The sequence below is a fragment of the Carassius gibelio genome, chromosome B9 (assembly GCF_023724105.1).
Source record: "Carassius gibelio isolate Cgi1373 ecotype wild population from Czech Republic chromosome B9, carGib1.2-hapl.c, whole genome shotgun sequence".
Classification (NCBI taxonomy): domain Eukaryota; kingdom Metazoa; phylum Chordata; class Actinopteri; order Cypriniformes; family Cyprinidae; genus Carassius; species Carassius gibelio.
In genome coordinates, this window is record NC_068404.1 from 18,044,475 (window position 1) to 18,057,922 (window position 13,448).

Genomic DNA, 13,448 nt, shown 5'->3' on the forward strand with positions numbered 1-13,448 from the left:
TGTTTATCTTTAAGATCAGACAAACTTGAACTTATAAGTTTACTTGTATAGGTTCTGACAGTTTACACTTCCATGTTGTTTTTCTTTGCTTCAGGAGAGTACAGTACAGAACTCTGTTCAAATTTGGTCTTTGAAGAAATACATATGCGCAAAATGAGACATGAGAAGAAAGAGTTATATATACACTGGGGTTCTTTTATTCATATATCAAAAAGGGATGTGTTGTAACACTTTTTGTTTCAACATCTGTACTTTTTTTTTGTTTTTGCTCTGTATCAAATTTTTAAACGTAATGTTTCTATAATTGTCTGTTACAAATAGAAAACATAAACATTTGAATTTTTGTTAAAATATAGTTTTAAATCAAAATTCGAATGTATTTATAATTGAAAACATATTTAAAATGGAAAAGAAATATAAAAATGCATAGGCTATAACATATTGTGTGTGTAAGTCACTTTCACAATTGTGTGTAATGTGGCCTACACTGACCTATATTATGCATCTTTATAGATTCAGTAAAAATAACTTGGAAGTGTCTTGTCTGCTTATACATTATTTTTCAAGTGAATTTATTTGCCATATATCCAATTAAACAAGATTAAAAATAAAATTCAGATGATACCAGTCAATGTCGGCCTGATGGCAAATAAAAAATGCCAGACGTGAAATGTTACTTTTCCTGCTTTATTTTTTTTCTCTGTAAATTCTCTTATAACTTATACCATCACCTAAGGAGGGTGATGATCATGATTGAAGTAATTTCACCCCTGTAGCTAATTTCTAATCGGTTAAACTGATGGTGTTTCACCTCTCTAGTAACTCGCCTGAGGTTTTGAATATGGTACTGATTCAATTCACAGTAATTGTTGCATCTATAATTTTGTTAATTGTATTAGTGATCACTTTTATTAATATCAACAACAAACAGCATTTACAACACATTATTATATACATAGCTAACTTTTTCTTAATATATTTTCCATCCAACATTAATGAAATAATAAAAAGTTTTACCTTTTTTTTTAATTGCATATTGTCTCGATCAAAAAAAGTGTGAACGTCAAGTGCACTTTCAAACAATGAACAATAACGTGTTAAGCTGAGTTTCAGAGAACATTCCCAGAAGAAGCGCAGGTTTCATCCGAGCTCACGAAGAGATGGAAAGTAAACGCTGGGAACGTTCCACTAGGGTCGCATTAGATTGTGCATGTCTCCGTTTCAAAGGCTTGATAGTGGCTCCTCCCTCTCTGTACCTTGTGACAACAACAACTCATCCACAGAGCAGAGGCACACTTTTCTGCTGATTTTCTTCCTGTCATTCTCTCTCAATCTTTCTCAGAGCCCTAATTTCAGCACGGCACCTCTCCACATCCATTCGCGCGTCGGCGGAGCGCACTCGGGGTGGATTTCTTCTTCTTTGCGCTACTTTTGCATACCGGCTCTGTTTCCCGTCTGAACTTATTTGATAGGTGCAGAACACCATGGCCGTACCGGCTGCTCTGATTCCCCCATCGTCTCTGGTCCAGCCGTGTCCGATCTCAACTTCTTCGTCAGCATCATCAGCATCATCATCATCATGTTCCGCGACCGCAGCATCATCATCCTCACCCTCGGCCACTTCTGCGTCTCCTTCTCAGTCAGCGACTCAGAATCTGTTCCGCACGGATCTGCTCAGCACCAACACCAGCAGCATCCCGCTGGCCGGCAAGCCCGTGTATTCTACCCCGTCCCCAGTTGAAAACACCCCGCAGAATAATGAGTGTCGGATGGTGGAGCTCAGGGGCGCCAAGGTGGCCTCTTTCACGGTGGACGGACAGGAGCTCATCTGCCTGCCCCAGGCGTTTGACCTGTTTCTCAAACACCTGGTCGGGGGTCTGCACACCGTCTACACCAAACTCAAGCGGCTGGAGATCACGCCGGTGGTGTGTAACGTGGAGCAGGTCCGCATCCTGCGCGGACTGGGGGCCATCCAGCCCGGGGTCAACCGCTGCAAACTCATCTCCAGAAAAGACTTCGAGACCCTGTACAACGACTGCACTAATGCCAGGTTAGAACACTCTTTTAGTGCTTCAAAATAAATAATCAATAGTGAAATTAGATAAGAAGTCATGCGAACCTTTCGTTAGAATGAATGGGTAGTAAAGTTCATGTATAGCTACTTTAAGCTAATTATGACAGTATTATGTGGAAATAATGTACAGGATATTTGAAAGTACTTTCAGATTTGTATATGCACTTTAAAAAATAAAAGTCCAAAATGTCTTTGCAGTCTGATGTCACAAGAGAACAACAAATAACTTTTTTTTCGGTAGTTTTATGTTCTTTACTTGTAATGTGACATCAGTGACTTTGATCTTAAGAACTCTATTTAGGGAGAAAAGTAGAGGGATCTTTGCTGAACGTAAGGTGTTGCAAAGAACCATTGAAGAAACACATCACATTCCTATATCATTAAAATAATCCTAATAAAAATATAGAAAATGTGCAGCAGATTCTAGAATATTATAAAGTGACAAACTCAACTTCTTGCAATAGCAGAAAGTTAAATATTATAAATGCAAACATTTTATTGAAATGTTGCATGTAAAATACAGGGTGTTTTCTTTCTTCAAATATTGACCAGAATTAATCATTCATAAATGACAGTTGACCCAAAATGTATTTTGTAGAAATAATGCACAGGTTTTTGTATAGAGCATGAGAGCTTTTTATTCTTTTGGTTTTATATATATATATATATATATATATATATATATATATATATATATATATATATATATATATATATATATATATATATATATATATATATATTTGTTCTACTAACAAATTTGATGTTTTAAAGTCACCATGCTTTTGTGCATGCTGTAAGCAGTAGTGAGCTCATATTGGGCATAAGAGGAAAATTTTAGTTGAAATGGTTTTCTGTTATTTGAGCAGATTTAAAATAAGCATGCTTGTCAGACTTATTATAATAGATGTTCTCTCCTATGTATTAGTTGTATTTATAAGCAGACATTTCTTTCTGCTCTTTTCTTCCTCTGGGGAAAAATCTAATCATAGTCAATAAGTGCTTGTATACTTAATGGCAGGAGTGATACAGTGCTTTAAGGTACAAAATTACACAGGAAACAATTACTGCTTGTAAAATCGGTGAATAATTCGCCCTGAAACTTTAATGTCACACTTTAGTGATCAAGTGAATGGGCCCAATAATTACTAGAAAAAGTAAGCTAATTTAAAAATGTCAAGGTGTTGACAGCTCATCTGAAATTAAAACATAAAACACCTTGCATGCAGCAATTCGAGCCAGAGTGTTGTACAATCTCAGATATTTTTTTTTTGTTTAAATGAGGAATTTCAATTCTGTAAAAAGTGAAAATTAAATCACAAGTTGTTTCTGAGAATATTGTCACAAATAGCTCATTTTACTGGTGCGATTTTTTTTACAATCTGAATGTGAAATCTGACAGCAACTATTCTTCCAAAGTAATTTTCTTTAACACAGTAATATTCATTAAAATAATTACAAAATTAAAAGATGTATACAAAATAACACTCACACTCGTAAAATGATTTTCTGTTTTGGACAAGTGCCACTTCTATTCAGTGTGAGCGTGAAATAAAAATGCACAAAAAAAACACATCACTTATTTTTGCAAAATTCATGCAATTATAACATGCATTATTGACTGAATGCCAGTTATAATTACAGCTGTAGAATGACACCAAATGCATTGCATAATGCAGTTCATTGTACACTTGATTTAAATCAGTATATTTATTATACATCTGTGTCTGAAAATGCATATTGCAAATATTCTCCTCTAGCTTTCTGACAAGTGCGATGTGTGTTTGTCCAGCAGCGGTGCTAATGGAGCAGTCTGCTCTCAGTCTTTCCCATGCCGTCTGTCTGTGCCGAGCTCCTCCTGGGCCTGAGCTTGCATTCAGCCTGGCTCCCCTCCTCCTCGTGCGGCCCATCCCAGGGTCCTGAGGTGATGGAGTGTGTGGTTTGAACTCCGGGGCTAGGAAAGAGAGTGGTCAGTGATGGGGTTAAAGGATAATGCAGTGCTACACATTGCTTTAATGACGCTAAAGTGCTGGCCTATTACTGTTGCATAGAGAGGCCTGTAATTGTCTCTGAAAGCACCTGGTACTGCCGGTGTTATGCTGAAATCAATCACCTCCTCCATGTCTGCTTCCCATTTGGAGGATTACATCATTTGTATGGACAAAGGTATCTGCTCGGATGGAACACAAACACACTGGCTCTTATTTACAGTGTGGATTTAATGTATCTACATCTGTTTCGGTTCTCCGTACGGGGAAGGTCAGCACGCTAAGTCATAACTCTTGAATGGACGTGACTCGAGATGCAGTTATGCCCCCAAATGTTGAATTTTAAGAATGGATCATTTAATCTATCTAAAGCAGTGTACATTTTAATGATAAAATGTTACGAGTTTAGTTTTTTTTTCGTTTTTTTTTTTGTAGTGAGGAAGTTAACCTTGGCATAACATGAGACTGTGTCGTGCTCAAGTCCTATTTCCATTAGCCAGAAAAACTAGAGATAATAATAATAAAAAAAATGCCATAAGCAGTAGCGGTCTCACTTTTCCAGCACGCTGCTCGACTTCCAGAGTGCTGAGAAACTGCTAATAATCCTCTTTGCTACGGGATAACAGCGGCCTTACATCTTTGTCTGCTCACGTTAAAAGAATTCCCTGTGAAGCAGAGTCAGACTCACCCCGCTCTCCCTTCCGCATGAGGACGTGTTCCTCCGGCTCCCCCCCTCATTTTCCCGGGGACCCTCTGCCCAGATTAATGCGCACCTTCTGCCGCTGAACAGATACGGGGCTGTAATCTCTCTGCTTTCATAGGAGTTATGAGTCTGCCCCGTGAGAAGCAATACTTCAGCTACTTGTTTTCCTTTCCATTTTGTCCGTGTGGGACGGTGCGGTTCTTGCCGCCTGGTGACATTTGAACTCTGAGGAAAGGTTATTGAAACACCCGGGCGGTTGGGCTGGAGGTGAGTGCTGAGGCAGCTGTTTACGTCGGGGGATGCGTACGGACCAGGTGCTTAATGGACAGTGGTTGTCATGTTAAATAGATGCATATGAATGCATATTTTAATATTTTCTTTTAATATAATTAAATCTAATTTAATGAAAATGTGTGCATTTTCATTTAATTATGTTATAGATTTCTATTTCTATTTGACTTCATGGATTTATACTTCAGTCATCACGTTTGACAAAATATTTTTGTTTGTGTACAACACAAACTGGCATATTTACAGAGGAGCGTCATTATTTTGTTTAGCACTCAGGGGTGCGTCTTAACACACAGTGGCAGATTTTATCGCTCTTTTTTTCCCCCTCTCTCGCTCTCTTTGCAGTGCTCTTCTGATATATTTGTTTTCGACAAGGCACGGATGTGTTTACAGGTACTCATGGGAAATCTTTGGATCGAATTCAAATCATTCCCAGTCAGAGTGGGTGCTAAGATACCCGTCACCCAGCAACCACATCCAAGAGGGAGCTGAGGCGATAATAACTTCAAAAAACAGAGAGACAGATGCTGATTAGGATGAAAGAGTTGGAGGGGGGATGTATGGGGGGCGGGGGGATGCATGTTAAAAGGCTTGTTAAAATCACAGATTCATTGTAGCACTTTCCTACAAATCATATTGTACGATTCCATATCCCTCACTCGCTATCGGTACTGATAGATCAAAAATGAAGCAGATAAACACTCCGGTTTTAATTTTTTTTCCATCGCCGTGAGTCACTGGAGCTCTCCTTGATAGGATTAGCCACGTGTGTTCAAATTAACTGCGCACTTGGCGTCTGTCGTCAATTCAAGAGGAGATGGTAAAAGAGGAGTTTGTTATGAACATGACACTGATAAAAGCAACTTGATACCTCTGTGTGTTTGATTTGAAACACTAGTTCTAGGAAAAAAATAAACATGCACATTTCTTGAAACACTTATGCTTGATGCGTTTCCTCCGTTCAAGCTCTCGTACTTGCACACACTCTTGAATTTCAATATGCAGAACTCATGTTTTTGACATTTGACCTGCGTATAATAGGGGTAGAGCGGCCAAAACTGAAAAAGAGAAAGAAAATCTGTCCTTCATGTCATTCCAAACCTTTTTTTTATAGATATTTTGAAGAACATTTGTGTAATACAATGAAAGTCAGCAGGATCCAAAACAACACTGACTTTCACTGTATTGCATTTTTCCAAAAATCTTCTTTCGTGTCCAGCAGAAGAAAAAAGTCAAACAGGTTTGGTACAGCATGACTAAATGATGACAGTATTTTATTTTTTATTTTATTTTAAATTAAATGTCCTTTTTAATTAAAAATGCAACTGGTCAAACACGCAATGTTAATTGCGCAAATAGCGACCGTTCATGATTCTTAGTACAGGTTGCGTTGACCGTGAGTGACGGTGTGAGTCATCAATCAGTCTCAAATTCAACAATCAAGTGCAAGCGTGTTGAATCATCTGCAGGTTTCTTTTTTTCTGACCACCAGCTGGATGAAACGAGACAGGACAGTGACACTAGCCTCTGTAGTCGCACCTGAGACAGATTGCCGGTGGAAAAAGCAATGCATTACGAGCTCTCTGACTCCGAGCCCTGGCATGTCTTTAGCCACCATCTCTTCCACATTACGGCATATTTAGAAGCAGTGTGCAGATTGCTGATGCTCGTGCAGGGACGCTAACCACTACTGACACAAGTTAGAGGGAGCAGATGAGATTTCTTGATTGGAGCGCAAATCCGGGCCTTAGCTCGGCTCTGTCTAATATGGTCACATAAAGAAATTGATTTTCCTCAGAAATTAATTAATTTTTCATATAGCCCAAAGCTGGAGTTTAAAAAGAGAGTGCACTTTCTGGTTTCCTATTTTCCTCCTTTTTTAAAGAATTATTGCCTAATCATATTAATACTTTTGCCCTAAGGATAGAAAGATGATTGTACAAATGCATTCGGAAATATGTATCGCTGAGTATTTATGATTAAATTATGCAAATAACTCGGCTCTCATCCTTCGCGGACCCAGATTGTCTAATTAGGATTGATATGCCGAGTAGATGTTCGGGAATCTGAATACAAGCATGTCCAAAGAGCAGAAAATTGAAAATGACAAGGCCGGAATCCTTAAAAAGTATTTTATTTTTTTCACCGTCTAATTCAGCGTAGCCGTATCAGGAGTTAATTTTCCCTGGCTCATGTTGAAGCTGACATGAGGAAAAAAAAAAAGAAGAAGAATACTTCAGGGAAGCAATCTGAAATGGGATTCCAGAAATTTCCTCTTCTTGTTTTCCCCCCCATCTTCAAGATCCTATCAAATGATGAATCTCTTTCTATATAAACTTTTTCTTGTTATCACGGAAATATCTGCGTTGTTTGAACTTAATGGCCTCTTCTTGTCCCACTCTGCTGTGATAAAAGAGAATGATGGGAAATCTACCCTGTAAGAGGGATATTTACTCTGTTATAAAATGGAGGAAAGTCATGATGGATGTTTTATGAGCTCTGCGGTTTTGAAAGAAGACAGCAAAAGCTGGATATTAAGGTTTGAACCGCTGTCATAAACAGCGTCAGTGAGGTGCAGGAAGCTCAGAGATGCCGTCAGCAGGTTTTCGTGGGACTGCAGTGAAGGACAGGTGACTGCTGAGGTCTCGGGGCTGTTTTCATTTAGGTCAGAACAAGCGCCACTTTACAGCGCAATGAGAGCACCATGACTTCATTAATGAAAAACAAAGAGCTCTGGAGTGCTGGAGACTCTTTTTACGTTAGCAACCCTTTTGCCTAGGACAAAATAAATAGCGTTGTCAATTCAATTCACTTCAAGCTCTCTTGCAAAAACGAATTATATTATTAGAGTACCTTCGATAATATTGCTTTCAGAACTCCGCCATAAATTATATATTTAGTAATTTAAGCATACTCCATGAAATATGCTTAGGCATGTTAAGAGTTTTTCTTTGCTCCTTCAAAATACATTTATATTTTTCAGTACTGACAAAAAAACTGAAGACTGTTTGATGATTCAATGGAATTATAGAAAAGAGGAAATTATAAGTATTTTTTTTGATCCACATTCCTCTCTTTGCAGCGCGACAAAAGACTCCTAACACCTCTAAAGGTATCTCGTAAAGTTCTGATTGTTATCTAATCTCTACCTGGCCCACAGCTAATGACACTTGAGAATAGAATGGAACTCTATCAGAGCTCAAAGCATGATGGGCCTTTGACAAATCTGAGACACCAGGCCTCTCTCATGAAGCTGGAATCCTCACGGGCAGCACAGAAGCCCATCAAGTCAATTTAACACAATTGAATTATAATAGAAAAGCCAAATTTCGGTGCTCGTTCCCACTGAGGATCCCATATGTTGCCCATATTGATGCAGTCGTCTGTGCATTTGTATCTCATCCTCACAGCCTTTTGAGGAAGCATATTTCACATATTTTTATTCAATAGCTTTTATTTCTTTTAATTCATCTATTGCATTTATAAGTATGTATGTAAGCGTCAAGTGTTTTGTTTAGATTCCTCAAAATGTGCATAACTGTTTACTTTACATTTGAATATATATAACATTTTTAAATGCTCCTGTAGCCTTTTTTATGAAAGCAAAGCAAACAGAGACCTTGTAGCTTGATCATAGAATGCCAAATGAAGACCAACTTGAATTAGTGTTGCACAGCGCACAATTTATGCAGGGAAAACATCCCAACATGCAATACAGCCCATTTAAAATAAATGGAAATGCTTTCTTTAATAACTGTAGTACAAAGTATGCATTTCCCAAAACCCTTCGAAACTCTCCATGGGCTTTACTGTATTTCATTATCAGCAAACAAAGGGGTTGTTCCTTTGAAAGCAATCCAGAGCTTCTCACATTGCTGTTGTCTAAGTCCAGTGAGACAGTCATTCTGATAGCTCTTTCTGTGATGCTCCGCTTGAGTTTCTCTGCCAGACTCAAATGTCGGCTTCTCACTAAGGTTTCTTTAAAAAAGAAAGTTTTTTTCCATAGCAAGTGGCAGTGGTATCTGGCTATTATTACTCTCTTCTTAAAGACTGACAGTTTGCTCCAGAGAGACATGACACCAAACTCGTCTGCTGGAGGCGTACCACTGCGTTTCCCGTCTGTCCAATCAGATATTTGTAAACTGACGACACCTGGCAGGAGAAGGTAAATGGTGAGCCCAGAGCTGTAGCAGACACAGATATTGTGTTCAAGCCTTTGTGCGATGAAACAATTACAGATTCAGAAACACAAGCACAGCCTCATGATGACTTGAACGAATTCATATGAGATGATGAAATTGCATGACATTTTGTGACTTGGATTGTACAAAAATGTAGTACTTTTTTCTTTATTATTTTTTACAATTATAATTCCAGATAGGTTGTTTTTCTACATAGGTATGTTTTTGTATGAAAATAATTTCACAATAAAAAGTTAAGATTTCATCGACTACAAATTATTATTGTTATCTTAATTGTTTAGTGAGACCAGATCATTCCAAAAAGATTTAAAAAAAAAGTTTAATTAAATACTGATATTTTTTTAATATGTGACTGTGAAATTAATGTGAATTGCATAGCTCATATTGAAATCTTTGACTTTTTAATGCACGGTTTGAGATATTGTTGACATTTCTTTTAAAACTCAAAGAGGAGATACATGTGAGATTAATGGGGTCTTTTTCCCAGGGAAAAAATGAGAAACTGTTGAGACACTTAAGAGCTTATTCTTTCCCATGATACCCTTTGTTGTCTTTTGCATTACCTCTATTAACTTTAAGGCATGCTCAAGTCTTTTCCATGCTATTATTGCACCAGAAAGGATTAAGTTACTAATGATTTTGATTGTGGATTCATTTTAAGACATGACACCACTAACAGATGATTCAGAGAAAATGATTCCCTTGAAAGTTCTGCTTGTTGTTTTCATTTCAGTGCCATTGAAGAGAAGGTTCATGGCTGTACATACATTTACATATTTACGTTCATGTGCTCGGGAGAGAATCTTCTTCCAAAGTCCCTTAAAGAAGGATAATTTATTCTAGTTGTGGATCCGGTCTCACATTTGAAACTCTGTTGTGAGCTGTGGCTCCATTCAGACAGCTTACGCTGTGCTAATACAACATTCCCAGCATAATGTGTCTGTCCACATCTATTATCCCGCTCTGGAACAGGCAGTGTGATATCCGTAAACTTCACATATGAATAGGCTCAGCTGAAAAGGAGAATGAATTAAGTCAAGCTGACATTGCATGCCAATAAGCTTTGTTTCATTCCCAGAGCAGTATTCATTTGCGGCACAGAAAGATTTATTGCTTGATTGACAATTATGAGAGGATGACCTAGTTTTTTGTAATAGAACAAAAATGTTTTTTATGGGATGGCACTGCCTGTCTGTGTATTCTGTGGATGCCAACCAACCAACCAAGTAAGAAGTAGGTTTTCTCAGCAACAGAAGCCATTTTTTTGGGGGGGTAAAGTGAATCACTTTACTTTTGCTCAATGTATTTTGTCTAGGATAATTCAGTATTAAGTGTCAGTAGTCCCTATAGACATCACCTCCCTTTAAGCTAATACATTCAATTTGCTCTTCAAAGTTATTTTCAATGCGATTTGACATGGTTCTCCCTTCAGGCGAGCACTTAAGTAACTTTATACATGGAGGAGGTATGTATAGCCATCCAATAAGCCACTAAACTGTCTCCAGCACTACTGAAGCCGCCCAACAATGCTACTGACAGCTACGTCTACTTATCCACAGCCGTTTTCATTGGGATCTGGCTAACATTTCACGATTCATGCATTTTTGATCTTACCTTTCTATTAACTGTTTTATTCAGCTCAGTAAAGCTCATTACAGCTGTGAGGAGGGCTCTGGCCCCCACGGGACCATTGGTTGAGTGGAACCACAAATGGCACAAGCAGGGTTTAGCCAGAAGTTAATATCCTGCAAAATTGTTTCTGAGTAGCTTGGTAGAATACGGATGATTAAATGACACGAGCAGATCAAAAAAACGTTTTCTCTGACTACAAAGTGTTAAGTGCCGGTGCTTTCAAGCGCTACAGATCTCCCAAGGTTGCCATTAAGTGGAATAGGACTTATTTAATGGGAAAGACTGTCCTGCCGAGGAGGGAGAATGGAACGCGGTGCTGGGAGCACAGCGGAAGGCCTTGTATGCTGTACAGAGAAGAGCAAAGCCTTGACAAAACAACAACAACAACAGGAACAACAGATAAAGATGGTCAGTTCCTTTGTTGTAACGTCATATTATTTTAACTCATATTATTATAACTGATCATAAATAAGCATAAAAAAATATATAAAATGAAACAAAAACACTGTTTTTTATGTTGTTTGTTGAGTTGTTGTTTTTTGAGTGAGTCATGGAATCATTAAGTCAACCAATTCATCCAAAACACTGATTCATTGAGAAAACAAGTAAGTTATTGAATCATTCACTTAACCGTTTTGTTCGAACTCACATTGGTTCATGAATGAGTCATTAAATCGTTCATTTAGGAAAGCCACAGTATTGTGTGACTTAAAGACATGAAACGCCATTCGTATGTGTTTGGAATTATTTTCGCTAGCAGAACAACAAAAGGACTGCCATCTGTCAATGCTGTGTCCAAAATGTAAGTTACTCTGTATTTACTGAACAATTGCATTAAAACAATGTCACACACTCTCTTGACTTTGATCTGCATTTGGAACAAACAGCTCTCTTGATTTATGTGATGCTATGTAAATATTTGGGTCAAAGCCACGCTGCATGTTCAGTGTCGACAATGCACACTTTCCTGAAGCCTAAAAAAAGGAAAACGCACTCATTCGCCTCACTCATTATTTATGGTACAGTAGTTTGGCTGTCTTAGCAAGCATGTATTTCTGTGTAGCGACTTGACCTTTTATCGCGGTCGAGTGTTATCCGATTCTTTCCTCTTTTTGTCTTCTCTGCAGCGAATTCCTAAAGCTTCACCTTATGCTGAACAAATGCGAACAGACTTAGTTTCCTAGTCTCTCCAGCTCTCCTCCCAAAGATAAAACGGTATGTTACCATTTCCGAGAAGGCAGATTAAGGGTTGTAAAATGGAGTATGAGGATTTTGCAGTTATCAAATTTCCTCTCACTCTTGACCTTTCAAATGTCAAAAAAGACAATGTGTTGTGGAAGGCAGCAAAAACGATACATCATATTTATGTCTTCTTTGCTGTTTTTATACCTTAAGTATTGTAGTGAAGTGCTGGAAACAGCTCGTAGTTGTTGGTGCATTATGTAATTTTCCCTTGATAAAGGAAGCTCTTCTGCATCTGTGTCTCCTGCTAGTCTCACAGTCACATTCCAGATAGTCTAATATTATTCCAAGAGTCACACAGCTTTGAGTGGGGCCCTCAAAAGCGTACTTTAAAAGAATAGCACACATGCACACGGCTATCATATGTATATTCGTTTTGTCATGGAAGGAGATTTGAGACAGGATAATTAAAGGTGCGCTTCTCAAAGGGTCAGGGTCAAGCCAATAGGAATGTCAGAGACTTGCAAGGCTATGACAGCTCTTTTCAACAGGCCACAGTGGACTGGTGCAGGCAGAGATAGCGCAGCGCCCCAGAAAGGGCAGCATGCTGACAGCTCTCCAGCCACGCCGTCCCAGCAGGAAGGCATCAGTTTGAGAAACAGATAGTGAGCGAGGCCGTTGGTGGTGAAGACCAAGTCAGGACAGATTAGGCGCAGCCCGCAGGTCAGCCCGTTCCCACCATTTTGCTTCACGCCCCCCTGGACCCTGGAGTGTTATTAATAAAATACAGGGTCAAAGTGCTCAATGAAAATTTCAAACTCACCTCTTTCATTACAGCAGGCGTATGTTGCCAGCAAACCAAAACACCATTAGTATGCTAGCTGTGGCCACTAGCTGACATGTAAGATGCCCTACAGTTGTCTTCTTGGTAGTTTATTTTTCCTGTTTTGGACCTGTTTTTAACTTAAAGGTGAAAAATTCAATTTTTATGTTAAAGTTTAAGATGCTGAGACAGCTTGGTTGGCCAATATTGAACGTGGAGATCCGAGATCCAACTTTATAACCAAGTTTTAAATCTTGGTGTTCTATTTCTAATCGAATGCTTTGTCTTATTAGGTTTGTAATACTTTTTATGAAATGTCATTAAAAAAAATAAAACAATAATAATCAACCCAGGCTTACTGGAAATTCGTGCCTCTAAATACATTTTAGCTACACCATTTTTATGTACCTTACTGAATGTTTCGTGGCAGTTTCAAAGAGAAACGTCCAGAGAGTGGCACCAAAACACACATTCAATAAGTGACAGTGGCATGTTTTTAATATATTGGTACAGGAACGTATTCCTGCATTTTTAGAATACTGCTTGAGGTACG

At 38.4% G+C, this 13,448-nt stretch overlaps 1 protein-coding gene across 7 annotated transcripts in view; it reads left to right on the plus strand.

The window, feature by feature from the left end:
- Nucleotides 1-1,278: 1,278 nt before the first annotated feature.
- Nucleotides 1,279-13,448, plus strand: part of LOC127965536 (dachshund homolog 1-like) — a 114,241-nt gene continuing 102,071 nt past the window's right edge. For all 7 annotated transcript variants that reach the window (XM_052566365.1, XM_052566362.1, XM_052566363.1 and 4 more), the window contains exon 1: nucleotides 1,279-2,050. In XM_052566365.1, coding sequence (XP_052422325.1) covers nucleotides 1,485-2,050 — 566 coding nt within the window. In that variant the 5' untranslated portion in view covers nucleotides 1,279-1,484. The remainder of the gene's footprint in view (nucleotides 2,051-13,448) is intronic.